This window comes from Podarcis raffonei, chromosome 17 (genome assembly GCF_027172205.1).
Source record: "Podarcis raffonei isolate rPodRaf1 chromosome 17, rPodRaf1.pri, whole genome shotgun sequence".
Classification (NCBI taxonomy): Eukaryota; Metazoa; Chordata; class Lepidosauria; order Squamata; family Lacertidae; genus Podarcis; species Podarcis raffonei.
In genome coordinates, this window is record NC_070618.1 from 26,752,336 (window position 1) to 26,770,384 (window position 18,049).

Sequence of the window (18,049 nt, forward strand, 5' to 3'; positions counted from 1 at the left end):
AAAGTGCTGATCCTGAGCTCATCTGTCACGTGCACAGGTTCTGTGGGCTGGTTTCTGGGCTGCGCATTTTGTGTGAGCACTCCACTTATAATAATATAATAATAAATTATTATTTCTACCCCGCCCATCTGGCTGGGTTTCCCCAGCCACTCTGGGCGTATTCCAAGAAATATTAAAAATACATTAAAATGTCACACATTAAAAACTTCCCTGAACAGGGCTGCCTTCAGATGTCTTCTAAATGTTAGGTAGTTGTTTATTGCCTTGACATCTGGTGGGAGGGCATTCCACAGGGTGAGCGCCACTACTGAGAAGGCCCTCTGCCTGGTTCCCTGTAGCTTTGCTTCTCACAATGAGGGAACTGCCAGAAGGCCCTCAGTGCTGGACCTCAGTGTCCGAGCAGAACGATGGGGGTGGAGACACTCCTTTAAGTATACAGGACTGAGGCCGTTTAGGACTTTAAAGGTCAACACCAACACTTTGGATTGTGCTCGGAAACGTATTGGGAGCCAATGTAGGTCTTTCAAGACCGATGTTATGTGGTCTCAGCGGCCGCTCCCAGTCACCAGTCTACCTGCCGCATTCTGGATTAGTTGTAGTTTCCGGGTCCCTTCAAAGGTAGCCCCACATAGAGCGCATTGCAGTAGTCCAAGCGAGAGATAACCAAAGCATGCACCACTCTGGCAAGACAGTCTGCGGGCAGGGAGGGTCTCATCCTGCATACCAGATGGAGCTGGTAGACAGCTGCCCTAGATACAGAATTGACCTGGGCCTCCATGGACAGCTGTGAGTCCAGAATGACTCCCAGGCTGCACACCTGGTCCTTCAGGGGCACAGTTACCCCACTGAGGACCAGGGAGTCCTCCACACCTGCCCGTCTCCTGTCCCCCAAAAACAGTACATCTGTCTTGTCAGGATTCAACCTCAATCCTTCACTTCAGTCCTGAGCTCTCCAATGTGTGGAAGGCTGCCGAGTCAAGCTGTCAGGATGCAATAGAGGGGACTAGGCCACCAAACATATTTCCACTCCTCTCCTGGGGGCTAGAATGCCTGAAAAATTGAGCTGTTTCACTCAAGGAAAGTAGATTTCATGCCATGGGATGGGTGAGCTCAAGGAATTAGATCTTTTGCCAGGAATGGGTGGGGCTTCTGAAAGACCCCACTGCAGAGTGGCTTTGAGAAAGGATTCGCTCCTGTCATGCTTCTGGAGTCTAGAAACTTTGATTCCCTAGCAATGCAATCCTGTGCATGCTTACTCCAAAGTAGCTAAAGGGGAAAAAAATCAGTGGGGATTATCTCCCAAGTAAGTGTGCATTCCAAGGTTTGCAGGCTATCTTTTTGGGAAATTTGTGGGTTTCGACTGAAATCCTAAATGCACTTACTAGGGGGGGAGTTAAGTGCTGTTGCAGTTGACTTACTTCTGAGACTGTATAGGACTGTGTGTTACTCAAGCATGATTTGGATAGTCCAACTTAATTGAATAAAATCTCTGAGCTGCTACCATTATTGGATCAAAGGCAACTCCTGTCTTCGCTGCTTTGCCCTTCTCAGCTTGCACATGCACACACATGGCCCGCTCTTATCTGGACCTCTCTCACATAAACACACTGGCATGCACTGATAAAAGGACAGCTTTGCTGACATTTTCTCTAACTTTGGCTTTATGTCAAGGCTAAATGGATTGCTTGCTAGGGATTCCAAGCTACTTTGCCTCAAGTCACAAGTAATTCTGCTTTAGCGGTATTCCAACGGATCACACGTGAAAATTGTTATCTCCTCTGCACAGATACACGCACAAACAAACAAGCATCACAGGGTCAAATACTTTTATTTATGTATGTGTTGTCCAGCTTGGGTGAGCCTAGGATAATGAGAGTCAATTCACCAATTGGCCAGACAGACATTATTTCAAATGTTGGACCTTAGGAAAGTCTAGACCAGGGTTTTCCAGCTGCTTTTGAACTGCAACTCCCATCATCCCTAGCTAGCTGGATCAGTGGTCAAGAATGATGGATACTGTAGCCTAAAAAGTTTGGGAAACTCTGGTCTAGACCATGATATGACTCAGGGCTTACCCACGTCCGTTTGCCCTACCACTTTCCCCTCCCAAAAACCTGTGGTTTAGCACTGAATCAGAAGATAAAATGGCAATTGAGTTTTCCATGGACTGCTATTCTGATATAGCGCTAAAGAGCAGGTTTTCAGCAGTAGGGCGAAGGCAGAACCTCTCATGGCACAAGCAGAGGTGTTGGCCAAGCCCTCAGTGAACTGTGTGCTGCTTTGTGGCTTGAGCAACTTGGCTTTGAAAGGGCACCTTCGCTCTGCTGCTGGCTTTGGTGGAGTTGAACATTTAAAGTCAAAAGGCTACAGCAGAACTTGCAGTGCGGACAGCAAATCTATTTTCACAACAGAGTAAGAAGAACAGCCTGTGGCTGTGTTGAGAGTACTGGATCCTTTTTAAAAAAAATTAAAGCTCACATAGAAAGGTTGCTGTTGCTTGCACTTCAGATGACCTGCGGGTAAACATAGACTTTCTATTTTCAGCAGCCCCATTCCATTAAGTTTTTATTAACCAATTTTTTTGTACTACAAGGGTAGGCAGCAAAGGTTTCACTGACCTTTCCTAATGTTCAAGGCAGGTAAAATATGCTTGCTAAGAATTTAAAAATGCATTAAAATAGTTTTTCTGTTGGTTTCTGAGGCTGTGAGAATGTTTTAGTGCGTGAGAATGGGGGGGGGGGCTGAGCTGGCATCCAATATATATTTTAATTTAAAGTGGTGGGATGATTGGGATAAAGAGTTTCAAGTATTTGAGTTTGGCACCTAATTTTGTTTTCTCTGCCTACAAATGGCAGTTACGGAGCTGCTCCAGCCAGCACCAAAATGGGAGATCTTACAAGATAAAACTTTGGGGTTTTTTTGTTTTGTTTAGTAGATCCTGTGTGATATTTCCTCTCCATTCCGTCCTACCACCTTGCCCCCATCATCTGAGCAATGTGACCACCAAACCCACCAATTTCCAGTTTCCACATCCCAACACCCCAACCAAGTAAATATTTCATCCCCCCTCCCAAAGAAAGCTCAAATTCTCATTGTTTGCCAATAAAATATCTCTTTGCCTTCTGCCGTAAAAAATGTTGATAACTGTTTAATGATAATACAGATGCACAGTCAAATTTCTGAGGAGGCTCACAAGAAAGTCAGTAAACAGCTGGTTTGTAGCCTAATATCTGCAAGAGCAGCTGTTGCTATGGACGTGTAATAAGTGTTTATTTTACAAAGCAACCGTGTATAATTAAAGTGATAGCTTTCTCTTGAAAACAAGGGCATTTGTCTAGCAGCGCAGCACACACAAAATCTGTGAGACGGTAGAGCAGAGCATAATTGTTTCATATATAGCTGTTCTTCAGGGTTCATTGGGTTTGAATGTTTGTCTTTTTAGGTGGCCCAAAACTTGGCTTGCCATTTTCCCATGAAGAACTGTTTTCACTGCTTGTTTGGGCACTTCCTTTGCTTGTTGATCATGTATGGTTTTTTGCCTCCCTCTTCCCTCACCCAGCGGATGATACCGTGGTTGTTATTCCCTACGGAAGTCGACACGTTCGCCTGGTGCTGAAAGGTCCTGATCATCTCTGTGAGTAAAAGTACACTTTATCGTGGTCTCCCGTTTTTAATTGCTGTCTTGTTTTAACAGGGCTGTTTAATTGTGTGTTTTAATTGCATATATTTGCAATTGAATGCTTCACATGAACTTGGTTTTTGCACTATGAAAAATGCTTCGAAGCTTATTTCAGCATTGCATGTGTTAATTACACAATAATAGTCAAATGCTCATAATATGCTGTGGAGCTGTATTTACCAAAAAACAAAAACAACTCTACAGCTTCTCTGCCCCTGCCCTCCTGCCCAATGTAAGGGTCAGCCCTATCCTCAAACGCCACTCCCAAGAGCATCAGTTAGCTGCACAATTATAAGAAGCTATAATTTAACCCATAAATAAATCACTAATTTTCCAGCGAACTTGATGCAAAGGACTGCCGTAGAAAAGATTGTGCTGGTTGATGAGAATACAGCGAATACAGCTTTCCTTCTGCTCTGCTGAAGCACCACACTGCTCATGAGCTTAACACATGTTCTTGCTCATATGTTTTCTTTGGTATTTCTGGACTTTGGAGACACGTGCATTTTCTACTGTGCTGTTAAAGGAAGTTGCCCAAAGAAAGCATGCCAGTGCCCAAGATAGTGGAGCAGAGATTATGGTTTAATAAGGGTGGGACATAAGGAATGCAGATACACTGGAGATCCCCAAGGAGCTTGTAGTATATCATATCACGAGCTCAGCTTAAGATGTCTGAGCAGAATGGCAACAGATATGGAAGGCAAATATTCCAACGAGGTCCTGACTTGCAGAGTCTCCAGTTGGCTTCTTTTCATGAGCTCAAATGAGGGAGCCAAAATCATTAACAGCCATATATGTTCCTGAGGGCCTACAGCAGGCTTCCTCAACCTTGGCCCTCCAGATGTTTTGAGATTACAATTCCCATCATTCCTGACCACTGGTCCTGCTAGCTAGGGATCATGGGAGTTGTAGGCCAAAAACATCTGGAGGGCTGAGGTTGAGGAAGCGTGGCCTAGAGATACGGATTGAATTAGATGATGAAATACAGAGATGGAAGACAAGAGTTCAGAGTACACCCAAATAGAGTTGGTTCACTTGGAGGATAACATGTTTGAAACATGGGTTGTATCCCCTCCCCAAAGAACAGGTAATTCATGATGAGATGATGCTGGATTTTTAAAGGGGCAACCCCTATTTGTCTTGCTTTAAGCCTACAATTTCTCGCATCTCATGAAGCCGAAGTCGCTATGTGAGTCATACAGTCCTCAGGCATATCCCACAGTAATAAAAGTCAGAGGGAAGCTCATTGCATTATGGTCCTGCCGACTTAACATCTTGAGCTGTGTTTCGTGATGACACAGTAAGAAGGTGGGGAATTCACTATAAAAATTTCATCCTCGTGGTGAAAGTAGCATCTAGATCAGCTTAGTTTATTGCCAGTGACACGTTGGATGATCAGGACAGTGTCCCTTTTACCTGCTGTGAACACACACACACACACAGAGAGAGAGAGAGAGAGAGAGAGAGAGAGAGAGAGCGCCCAGTAATTGAACCAAACAAAATATACACCAGGGAAGAGATGTTGAAAGCAGGTGAAAAGATGCATATTAACTGAATTCGTCATGGCCGTTAAAATGGTGCAGTTTCCCCTTGGTTTTCAGGGAACAATATAACATGATTTTCAAGATTCTAGAAAGCCCACAGAAGAAATCTGCAATAAATTCTGGTTAGATGCATAGTCACTTAAATGTTACAATGTGAGAACTGGATCTCCGTAAATCTCTAAACACCAGACTAGGGTTAATAGTTTATGGGTGTTTGCTACAGCCATATAATATTAACTGGTTTATCAAAGGTTCTGCATGTGCGTAATAATTATCCCGTCCCCCTCACCAATCCTGCCTAGTGCTCTGTGAGGCTATTTAGCAGTCGAGAGAAATGAAAAGTACAAATATGTGAAAGATCAGACAGAAAGCAAAACACACCTACCCATGCTTTCACAAGTGAAGCTGAGATATCATAAATATTGTGCATCACGAAGAGTTTTAGAATAAAAGAAGATCAGCTCCACGTAAAGCAGTGCCTTGAATGAGCTCATTCAAAGTGAGCTCAAGGACCAATATGACTCCTAAGCAATAGGCAGATGGTGAATGTCATCCTGGAGTAAACTTTACACAAGATCATGATCTTGTCATGTGTTTGCAATAAATGTGTTCTACTGGCAAGAAACCAGTGTGCTCTGTTACGCTGAGCCTGGTTCAGCTTCGGTAATGTGAAGATACTGAAAGAAATTCCCTAACAAGCCTAGCTGATTGACACCTAAGGCAGTTTTCATTTAACAGGTCATATTTCTGTGCTGCACCATGACTTGTCATGCCCTTGTCTTATTGCATCATGGATTAAATACCCTGGGGGGAATGGGGATGAACCCTTGGGCATTGAGCCAACAATTTGGTTCTGTAAGGAATATCTTCCCCGTTCCTGATCCTATCCATGACTCTCCCAGCCACTGTTCTTTTATTCCTTCATTTTTGTTCTCCTTTCTCCTCCCTCTGCTATGCATTTCCATGTTCTCAAAACATTCTGGGGCTAGCAACGCAACCTAAGTCCAAGGAAGGGGTTGGTGCTGGTGAACCAGTTAGGTAATTCGTTTAACTGCCTGGTGCAGAATCGTGTGTGTTTTGCATGAAATGTAGAAGGGGATTTTGCTTCGCTGTGGAAAATGCATTATTAAAACAGAGTTCATCCTGGCCGACCTGCGGAGCTTTTTTGGCTGGAGCTTTCTGTTCTCCTTGGCTAGCTCTGGAATAAAAGCCTTTCTATATACTTCTATATCTCATTCTGAAAGAGGCCAGGAAGGAGTACAACTTCCGCTTGGAATCTCAGCACACACACAAACAGAGAGAGATATATACACAACACCTTCTTAATTCTACTGGGAATTTTTCTGGCTCCCAAATAGATAAATCTATAGGAAAAAAGAGAGGAGACCAAAATACACTGGAATAAAGTAGAAAAAAATTGTGTGCAGGTCTTAACAGAGATGTTCACAAGCATAGACATTAGTGAGGGCAACTTAAATGATTGGCTGCTCCTTATTAACGGAGGGAAAATCCATCTCACTCAGCAAAAAGGACATTTCCTTAAAACGTAGTATATCTTTCAAATGTGCTTCGACATTCCTGGTACAAATAATTTTGCTTGCTTGTTTTCTCTCTGCAAGCTGCCGAAACAAGCACACCCTCCTCTTAAATGTGTTGTGTTTGCCAGATTTAGAAACCAAGACGCTGCAAGGTTTGAAAGGCGAAAACAGTCTCGGCTCCACAGGTTCGTTCCTCGTGGACAATTCTAGCGTGGACTTGCAGAAGTTTCCGGACAAAGAGATCCTGAGAATGCCTGGCCCCCTCACTGCAGATTTCACTGTCAAGGTGAGAAGCCACGACTAAACAATGCTGTTCTTTTTAAGGAAAGGGGGATGTGAAACAACGGGCAGTTCACGTCAAGAGGTGTATCAAGCAGTGTATCAAAAGGCCACTTATCCTTCCAGCTCTCTGCCAGAATTGAAATAGAGATGGGGTATCTACTATGAAATCAGGTGGGGAGACAGTCCCCGTTGACCCTCAATGCTCATAGTATGGGATTAAAGGAGAGGAGTGATTGCCCCTCTGCATGTAGCATGCCGTAAATTTGAAGCACATTTCATCCCCTTCCAACAAATCCTGGTGTCAGGCCTGGTCGTTGTCCTCTTCAGATCACCACACGAACACTTCTTGTTCTTTTATAACTTTTTATTGATTATTAACAAAACAATCTTATAAACAGTTCTTAAATATTATTCCTCAGAGTCACTTCTTTCAGATACCTTCTGAGCTCTGCTTCTCCGTGACCAGCCACTCTCAAAATGGCGAAGGCGCCCTTCCCTTCGCTTTCCCTCTCTTTTTTCTAACCTCCTGGCTAGACTGGCTTGTATCTCCCCTCCTCTGAATCTGAGCTAGAACTTAACCCTTGCCTTTCCTGTGAACAGCCAGTCCCTCCCTGTTGTTCCTCTTGCTCTCTTCTATTAGATTCACTGCTCTCCTTCCCCCCTTGGGGAATGCTTTCTCCCTCTGATAAACTGGAAACTTCTAACTCTTCCCTGACACCTGGGTTGTTGTTGTTTAGTCATTTAGTCATGTCCGACTCTTTGCGACCCCATGGACCAGAGCATGCCAGGCACTCCTGTCTTCCACTGCCTCCCGCAGCTTGGTCAAACTCATGCTGGTAGCTTCTAGAACACTGTCCAGCCATCTGACTCTCTGTCATCCCCTTCTCCTTGTGCCCTCCATCTTTCCCAACATCAGGGTCTTTTCCAGGGAGTCTTCTCTTCTTATGAGGTGGCCAAAGTATTGGAGCCTCAGCTTCAGGATCTGTCCTCCCAGTGAGCATTCAGAGCTGATTTCCTTCAGAATGGATAGGTTTGATCCATGGGACTCTCAAGAGTCTCCTCCAGCACCATAATTCAAAAGCATCAATTCTTCGGCGATCAGGCTTCTTTATGGTCCAGCTCTCACTTCCATACATCACTACTGGGAAAACCATAGCTTTAACTTTGTCAGCAAGGTGATGTCTCTGCTTTTTAAGATGCTGTCTAGGTTTGTCATTGCTTTTCTCCCAAGAAGCAGGCATCTTTTAGTTTTGTGACTGCTGTCACCATCTGCAGTGGTCATGGAGCCCAAGAAAGTAAAATCTCTCACTGCCTGGGAAATAGCTTCAATTCCCAGCACGCTTAACAAACTGCGGTTCCCAGAATTCTTTGGGAGGTAGTGAAATGGGCTTTAAATTTATGTTGCATATGCTGCCTATATCTCTGCTCCTGAACACCTCTGAGGAATCAGAGCTGGGAGCCTGGGAGGGCTTTCGTTCAGCATTGGGTAGTGGGTGGGAGGGTGGGTCATTAGGAAGATAGCTATACAGTGGTACCTCTGGTTACGTACTTAATTTGTTCCGGAGGTCCGTTCTTAACCTGAAACTGTTCTTAACCTGAAGCACCACTTTAGCTAATGGGGCCTCCCGCTGCTGCCATGCCAACGCTGCCCAATTTCTGTTCTCATCCTGAAGCAAAGTTCTTAACCTGAGGTACTATTTCTGGGTTGGTGGAGTCTGTAACCTGAAGCATATGTAACCTGAAGTACCACTGTACAAAGAGTTGCAAACTTTTATTGGAAATATGTTGTTGCAGGCTATTGCTAGTGCTCTGTGTGTCATTTCTTAATGAATAAATTGCCAAGTTAAATAGAGTAGAATCAAAGTTTTTAGGAATGAACACATTCATGGAGTGGAGGAGGAAACACTTGTGGAAAAGGCAGGTGGTTATGAGATCCCGGCTAAAATAAGAATCAGTATAAAATGAAGCTGAAGTGGGCAAATTAGACTCTGATTCAGGCTCATCATTCACTGGTTTTTATGCTTCTGAAGTCTCACAGAAGGTGTAAAACACATATAAAACTAAACCCCGAGCCTCTCAAGATGAGCAGGCTGGCTTTGGTCAAGAAGTCATTTGTATAATTTTGAAGTTCTGCTCTGTGCAGTGCTGGCTGTAAGAATCAAGTTGTTTCCTCACATTAGTGCTTTCCTATTCTTCCAGGTAATATAAAACACATTGCTGGAGGCAGTGTGCACATTCTGTAGGGGAAGGGGGTGAAATTGCAGAGACAAATGTGAGCATTTGGGAATTACAATAAAATAAAACCCCTTTTGGGGGGGCGGGGAGGTAGGTCAAGAGGGCCTGAAGGATTTCAGCTGTAAAGCTGTAAAAATTGCATTGTGTCCAGGATACCATAAATTTTTCATTGTGGGATACAATGTCAGAGGGTGTTTGATGTGAGCTGATTCTGATGACCTTGTGGCAGATGGAAATGCAGATGGTTGCATGGAAAGCAGAATATGGGATCAAACTGAATTGAAGAAAATAGAATAGAATTAAGTCTGTGGACTTTTTGGGTGTGTGGTACCTGCCCTTCATAACCCTCTCCAGATGTAGCAATCTGGTCCTGCTGAGTAAATGTTCCCAATGCAAAACCAGTTTATTATTATTATTATTATTATTATTATTATTATTATTACTACTACTAAATTTGCATTCCTCACTATACCTGTATATCTCAGGTTAGTTCACACAAGGTACCAAAAGAGGTGTTTATTAAAAGTGGGAGTGCCAATAGGATTTTTTGGGTCCAGTACATGGTATGTGGATTGGGCCCTCCAACCAATTTGTGGAAGAGGACATATGTTTGCATGAAGATTGGATATGCTTTGTGTGAGATGGGGAAAAAATGTGGCCTTTTGAAGGTAGGGTGGGAGGCTCAAAATCACATCAGTGGCCACACGCCAAATAAAATGCCCGACAGGCAGGATGTTAAACATTTTCAGCTACTCTTCATCAAAATCCACACATGTTCATAGGTCATTGGCTGTTCTTCAATACAGCAGAATGAACCACTTGTTCTCTGTCTCTTAACTTTTTTTCTTAAGAGTTCTTGGTAGTCAAACTATGGTACCTGCATCTTTTCTTGCCCTTTGTGCAAGTTTCCTAAACTTGGGTCTCCAGCTGTTTTTGGACTACAACTCCCATCATCCCTAGCTAGCAGGACTAGTGGTCAGGGATGATGGGAATTGTAGTCCAAAAAAATAGCTGGAGTCCCAAGTTCGGGAAACCCTGCCTTAGTGTTTTGACTGTTTTAAACTTACAACAGCTTCTTTATATAACGCTGTTGATAAGTCCAAAAGGAAAATTTAAAGAGCCATTGCGCTTTATTGCCATCAGTCTTGGCTGAATTGTGTTCTCATCAGAGTGTCCTGATTTACTTTTTCAGAAAGGCAATTCTGGACCAAACAGAACTAAGCAAAAATGTAATAAAAAGGTTGATCGTTGAAGGGAGGGGTGTCCTTTCTCTCTAAAAGCACTTACTATGAATGTTTCCATTTAGAAAAGTGAAATGACCTAACTAGATGTAATCTCAATTATGCAAACATTTCATTCATTTCAGCTGAGAATTTGCTGACCAGAATGTAGGTGCCAAAGATTTCCTCCCCCCCCCCCCCAATACAGGTTCCTTTAGCTGTGAATTGCAAAATGCAATTCGCATCACAAAATCCGCCTCCAGTCTGTTCCCTCGCCGGCAGATGCTGCCAATCGCCCGCCCAATTGTCACAGCGTTGGCCAATCAACAACACCCATTGATGCAGCAACCAATAACATGCACAATAGCCGTTGACAGCCACGGCAGCAACCAATCAAACAGACATCCTATGCACTACCCATGTATAAGACCACTTTTTTGCATGATTTTAAAAGGAAAAAACCTAGTCTTATACACAGAAAAGCATGGTATTTAGTGTCAGTCCACTATGTCTTTCCCCCTTATCTTTGAAAGGGTGCTGATGGCAGACATTTTCAACTCATTTTCAACATTCTTAGATGCGCAAAACTAAATCCAAACATGGATTTCAAGTTCACAGCTTCGGTCTGTGTGCATGTGAAAATGGGATATGAGTATTCTAAATCAACCGATTCTTTGGGACTGCTCTGGAGATGTGGCCAGTCAGGAGTAAGGAATGATGCAGCCAGTGGTTGCTGAACTCTGACTCCATCATGCACCTGAAATCTTCCACCCCACCAATTTAATACATCTATGGACCTGAGTCTGCGACTATCCCATCTCCAGGCCTAACCTTCTAGGTATTCACCATACTAAAACACGTAAGAAAGCAATTGCAAGTTCCTTAGAAGTGTGTTTTCCTTTGCGGAAACTTCTTTCTTCTTAACCTGACCATACCCTTTTTGCAGATGGCTATTTGATGATGACCTAGCGAAACTCGATTAATATGTCATTTTGATTAAACCAGACAACAGCAGATGTAACCTTAGAATGTGCATCTTAGGTCAGGCTACTGTAAACTCCAACAGGCAAGAGTAAATTGATGGGACCCACGTTGCCAAAATCCAAACAGTTCTGTTTAGCAACAAGGAAGTGAACTTATCTGATTAAAACCGAAAAGTTTTTCAATGTGACTAACTGCCAGAGAGATGTTTCAAATCACCATTTCCTATCATAGCTTCAAGCGTAAGATTATTTATTGCGTTTATCACAAAGAGCCCTGTTATTTATGGATCTGTGTGAAGTTTGATCAAAGCGGACATATATTAGCTCACAAGGGATTGGAGGAATAGCTGGTGCCTAGGCATACAGTTGTTTTCAGCATCTGCAGTAAACGGATAAATCATTTAGAAACAAAGGGGAAGACATTGATTGCTTCGGGTGCTTCCTTCCTTTCCTCCTTTCCTGGATCATTCTTATATACATATATATTATATCATGTGGCTTTGATACCAAAGCAATCACAGGGCTAAGTGGACCCATTTGCGTTATTTAAGTTTCCTGACATCGGCAGTGATCCTAAGCAAGTTCATCAGGAAGTCTCGCCAAATTCAGATGCTTATTTCCATATGAAAATGCTTCCATATAAAAAATTTCTTACTGGGTCTTGAACATGCCCCAGGAATCCTGAGCTCCTCTCAGCTTCCACTGTGTACCTTCAGATTCAAAGAAACTTCATTTTTCAAATGTGGGTGGGTGTTAAGCACATAACATGTGTGGTTTCGATAAACTGAGCAGAGTATTACTCTTTAGTGTTTTCCATCGTACAATGCATTTAACAGATATATTTAGAATCTGTACTTTCCCTTGAACTTGGGTTTTTGAAACCAATGTTGGGATGGCCAATAGTGCAACTAGCCACACACAAAAAATAGGCAGAACAAATTAGGAACATTGGTGGATATTATTTGTGGTGGTGTAATAATAATAATTAAAAAGCAGAGACATCACCTTGCCAACAAAGGTCCGTATGGTTAAAGCTATGGTTTTCCCAATAGTGATGTATGGAAGTGAGAGCTGGACCATAAAGAAGGCTGATCGCCCAAGAATGGATGCTTTTGAATTATGGTGCTGGAAGAGACATAGGCAAAAGCTATACACAAAATGGAAGTTCCCAGCAAGCTGTGCTGGAATGTAAACAGACATGTGACATACAACAACTCCACACATCTGTTAAGGTGGAACGGAATATCGTGACAAAGGCCTCTCAGGCTTGCTGAGGTGGCCCAAAGGAAAGCAGAGCAAGACTTTTGGCACCAGCTTGGCTGGAGGAGTTGCCAGAAGGAGGCGTACCCAGCACCAATCCAGCCATTTTAGGGACTCCACTCTGGATTTGCATTGAGTTTATTCCTTAGCCTTTTATCCCCGAGTCAGGATGAATGCTCAATCAATGGGGTGTCTGGAGAAACCCACTGTGTTTTGGTATCATCTCAGCAATTGCCTGGTTTTATTTATTTCTATTAGTTCTTTATTCCCTTTAGCCTGGAGGTATTCTGGACTGGGTGCAAAACAACAACAAATTTAATTTAAAATACCTTTAAAATAGATAAAAAAGTCACCCAACTAATCATAAGACTAACATGAGGAGGCAGCCCCTAGATCCATTTTACTAATTCACAACAGAAGTGAGCACCACTTACTTTTGAGAGACATCGTGAGTCAGAATGTGGAATTGAGATGCTTCCCTTTTCAACATGGGGACACGGCTACCTGGCTTGTGGATTCTCCCCCCAGCTTTTAGAGGTAGTCCAGAGTTTTAAAATGGGTGTGCAGGCAGGATACAGCATTTAGCTTTCAGCAGAATCAACATGTGTGTCTAGTCAACAGCTGATCCTGCCTCCGGGCTGCAGAACCCAGGTCTAACCTCTTGTCAAACAAAATTCTGACAACACGGTAATCATAATAGTCTCTTCTTCTCCCAAAGCCTATGCAGCTTTTATGAAACAATAAACACTCTTTCTTTTCTTTTTCTTTTTTACTGATTTCTTTTGCCTCGTTCACCTAGTAATGTTATTTTTCCATCTGTGATTAATTGCAGTGTATTCCTGGCTGTCTGAATAACTTCCCACTTATTTCAATAGATTGATCTGCATCTGCCTTTTCTCTATGTCAGAGAAGACAGATAATCAAGCAGACAACACGACAAGAATCCTTGGGGATCTGGGTTGTTATGTCTTCCCAACTTGGGATGTGGAACCTACTCAACCCTTTCAACTAGTCCCTGTGCAATCTCTCTCCTCATTTATCACGCTCTGGCTAGGACCTCACACATGAGACCTTTCAGGTCCAGGCAACGTAGTTGGTCCTTCCTTCTCTCTCTCTCTCTCTCTCTCTCTCTCTCTCTCTCTCTCTCTCTGTCTCTCTCTCAGCTACAAAAGCTTTCATTGCTGCACATTCCAGTAAGAGATTTCAAATAGCGTCTAGCATGATACCATTCTGGTTCCCAAGAGTCGGTGGGGCTTTTCGTTAAGTTCAGATCCATACTTGATTAATGTACCACCCCACTTCAAGGAATTGGACATCCTTTTTATGGCATGTTCAACAAAATGATATTAATCCGTACAAGAGGCCTCCTCCATTGCTACAGCTGTGTACACACACACACACACACACACACACACACACACACACATATTCCAATGGGGAATTTGACATCACTGTTTATCTTGATTTTAAAAAGACCAGCTTTCCCTCAGTAGAGTGCAACTCTTATATCTTTCAACGTATCCCGAAGCATTTCTGCCCTGGTTCCCCCATTCCCCCTCCCCAGCTAAAATGCTATTTTATTAGTACTTACGTTCCTCTTACTTCCTGAAGAAATAAGTAATCCAAATATAATGCAATTGGTTTTGTATCTGTCCCCCACCCCACTCAAGCAACAAACATACTAAGGTGCCATGTGCAAAACAAAGCCTGGAAATACTGTAAACATGGAGTGGATAAATGTACAACTGTATCTTAACAAGGCACCTTAGTATGTTTGTTGCTTGAGTGGCTACAAGTCTATCTCTATTCTAGCTATTATTCTAGTAAATTTGGTTTTATTCTTATAAGCCAGTTTGTGGTGGTGGTGTTTTGTTGCTTTAGGATTCGAAGCTTGCCTAATTTACTTTGATATGCATCCTTCTGTATATACATTTTGACATAGTTCTGGCAGAAGGTGTAACATGTTTCTCCTGCTCTGAATATTACCAGCCGTGTTTTTTATTATATTTTGCGACCTGTACAGGTGTTTGATACCTGCGCTACATACCTTTCAACTTTACCCTGCAGCGTTTCTCCTTTTCAGATCCGTTACGCTGGTGCTGCCGACAGTACGGTTCAGTTTATTTTCTACCAACCTATTATTCACCGATGGAGAGAAACTGATTTCTTTCCCTGTTCCGCTTCCTGTGGTGGAGGTAATAAATTTAACATTGTTTATAGCGATTTGCATTCTGTACCAATATACATAAGGTTAAGTTGTTGTTGCTTAAAAAAATGGGAATGAGTTTCGCTCATTCTGAATTAACTCTTGTTGACTCTTCATCTTGGAATGGATTTCACCTGTTAGGAATTGCTTGTGTGGGAGCGGGAATGTTGATTTGTATCTGATTAGTACTTCTGTACAGTACAGCTACCTCTAGGAAAATGCCATTCACACCCAATTAGCATGGGAGCTGATTTGCCACATCTTAGTTCCCCCAGGAAAAAGACTTCCTTGTTTTGTCCCAGAATTATGGCTTCTGTTGCCAATCAGAGAGGGGAGGAGAAAATAAAAAAATAAACTTTATTCACATTAGCCAACGGCCATGGCAACATAAAACAAGCAATATATACAAATAAAAAGACAGCAATGGCTAAAAAGGGCAATCAAAAGACCAAGATTATTGTTCAGATAGTGGTCCTTAATCTCATTGCACCCTCGATAAACCTAGCAACCTTTGCTGTTGTCTGATCATTTTGATCTGATAACAGAAAGAACAATGTGACCGCGGATGGGCGGCCTGGGATGGTAAGTAAGAGTGGGGTGATGATCTCATTCCTCAGATCTTTATAAAGGGGACAGGATAGGAGAACATGAGCCACTGTTTCCAGATTGCCATCTCCACAGGGGCAGAGTCAGTTCTCAGTTGGAATCTTTTGGTATCTGCCCTCAAGTACGGCAGAGGGCATCACATCTAATATGGCCAGTCTGAAGGCACGTCTGTATTTTGGGATAGTTAATTTATACAAATATGGTGCCAGGGAATCAAACTGAGAAGGGAGGGGAAAGGCATACCAAGGACAGAATTTCTTTATAATGGCCAGATTGTTCTGTTGCTCTAAGTCCTTCAGACACTGTTCAATTAGCCTTTTTGCTTTAATAAAGCCTGTCATGAGAAGCTGATGTGGGTGGAGTCCACAGGAGAGGAGTTTTTGGTGCACAATTTTAAACCACACACTTTTATGGGGGTCTTGTGTCACTAAGGGCAGTAGACCAGGTGGATTTAAATTTAGACGGACTTCTTTGCCAGGACCGAGCTTCTACAGAGGGAAGACTTGCCTCCAATCGTAATGCTGCATTCGAGACATAGGGCGGTACAGAAAAAAATCTGCCTTAAGAATTTGGATTGGACAGGTTCAAGAATGCTACACTGATTACCCGTCCAAATTTAGGCCCCATAAAGAACTTGCCTTATGAGCTCCCTCCACCCCCTAAATATTGCAGTTTCTCTTTTCTGCACCCACCCAACTCCCTATGCAGTATGGACACTGCTAGTTGCCTGTTCAAGGGGCAAAGTAGAAATTGGGGGGTCAGGGAGTCCTTTCAATCACCCTTGGGCTCTTCATTTTCGCCTGCTTCATGCTGCTGCGAGTTTTGTTTGGAGTAGCGCTGTTTATTTGGTTTAATTGGCAATTAGCCTGGGCAAGAGTTAAGGAGTAATCAAATGAGGCAGTGCTGGGTTAAGGATGCTCTGAGTCACCTTTTACTCTGCTGACATGCATCCTGGGGTGAACACTGAACCACACCACAGTGTGCATGCAGACCTCAGATTTCCAGGGCCTTCAGAGCATGAGGAAGGGTTCCTTCGAATCCTTTTCTCCGACTCCATCACAGGCAAGGCCTCTCATCCTGCCCATTGGGCGTGAGGGAGTTTAACCCTCAGGGAGCTTTCCAGTCCTGACTATATTTTGATGTGGTGAATCAGCTTGTTGGTTTGCAGATCCTCAAATTTTGATACGTTTCAATAAATATAACCTCTGTCCAAGTTGCTGGTGTGTGTCTTTTCCCAGGTGTGCTGGCAAAAACACTGCATCTCATTTGCAGCGTTATCTGTCCCAAGGGAAGTCTATTTCTGTGGAGGATAATTATAGAAGGTGGTTCATTGCTATTTATAACTCCAGTGTGGTCCACAAGGATGCATCAATACCACTGATTAATGACTTGCTTTTCACTCTTATACTGTAAACCATCTCTCCTTCCCAGATTACTTCTCTGTTTAGAAAGTCAGTTCCTGTATCCCAAGTTAAATATAGAGATAGATATATATGCATGTTCTGAAAGTATTTGCAGTTGCCAAAGGAGGACTGAAGTCATGGCTTTCAGTAATTTCAGACATGTTCAATATGAATATGAGGAAACATCTCACAAAGCTTTTCTGACTATCTTCAGACTATGTGCATGGCACAATTCCTTTGGGACATTCCAGGTTTACAAAGAAGCATATCAGCCATGATCTACCCATTTCACCCCTACGTGTTTTCCAAATCCTGGTTGAAAAGTATAATCTTGAAAGTTGGCCTGAAGAGAGAATTAAGTTCAATACCATTACAACTACTGAACATGTTCATTTGTCAAGCTGTTCCTTTTACAAAAAAATGCACCTAAATTTCACCCTATAGGTGAAGTTTGCAGACTGCTTAGCCATATTACAGAAACAGGGTCTATTTATTTGCATACTTTTTGGAGCTATATTTTTGTTTTTACTTTTAATGTATCCAGCATGTGCTTTTGATTCCATAACTCATCATCAGCTCTGCAGCTTGATTGGAGGAAGAGATCCAATTTATTGGACGCAGTAAGGCAAATGAAAGGGCAAAGTTAACAACTTGCCGTGTGATATTGGGTACTACGTATGTGATACAGGCGTCCTGAATCCTAGTGCACTGGGAAGAAGCCTGCGAGTTGAACTTCCCCTTGCCTCTTCCAATGATTTTCAAACAATTTCATTAAAGGAATTGTCACAGTGACTTGTCATGACAGCCTCCGGGGGAGTTATGCAATCTTTGTGGTCAAGGATAGCAGCGCCTAGAGAGAACTGGTATCTGGTAATTGAAATTAGGTCACAACAGTCGATACTCCCATATGGGAAATTACAGGGGGAAAGGGAGGAAATGCTCAGAAGGAGACTCGTAATGCAGAATGCAAAAGCTGGACTTTAAGGGGAAAGATAAATCAACCCGAAAGATACGAGCAGTCGGGGGAAGTTTGCACTTTGCTTTTACTACTTTATCATTTTAGATTTCTGTAGCACCAAGCTTAAGAATCTGA

The 18,049-nt window shown here is 42.8% G+C and overlaps 1 protein-coding gene across 4 annotated transcripts in view; it reads left to right on the plus strand.

Moving 5' to 3' along the window:
* Nucleotides 1–18,049, plus strand: part of ADAMTSL1 (ADAMTS like 1) — a 478,676-nt gene that overhangs the window by 321,988 nt on the left and 138,639 nt on the right. For all 4 annotated transcript variants that reach the window (XM_053371804.1, XM_053371807.1, XM_053371806.1 and 1 more), the window contains 3 exons: nt 3,560–3,634; nt 6,890–7,047; nt 14,825–14,936. In XM_053371804.1, the coding sequence (XP_053227779.1) occupies nt 3,560–3,634; nt 6,890–7,047; nt 14,825–14,936 (345 nt within the window). The remainder of the gene's footprint in view (nt 1–3,559; nt 3,635–6,889; nt 7,048–14,824; nt 14,937–18,049) is intronic.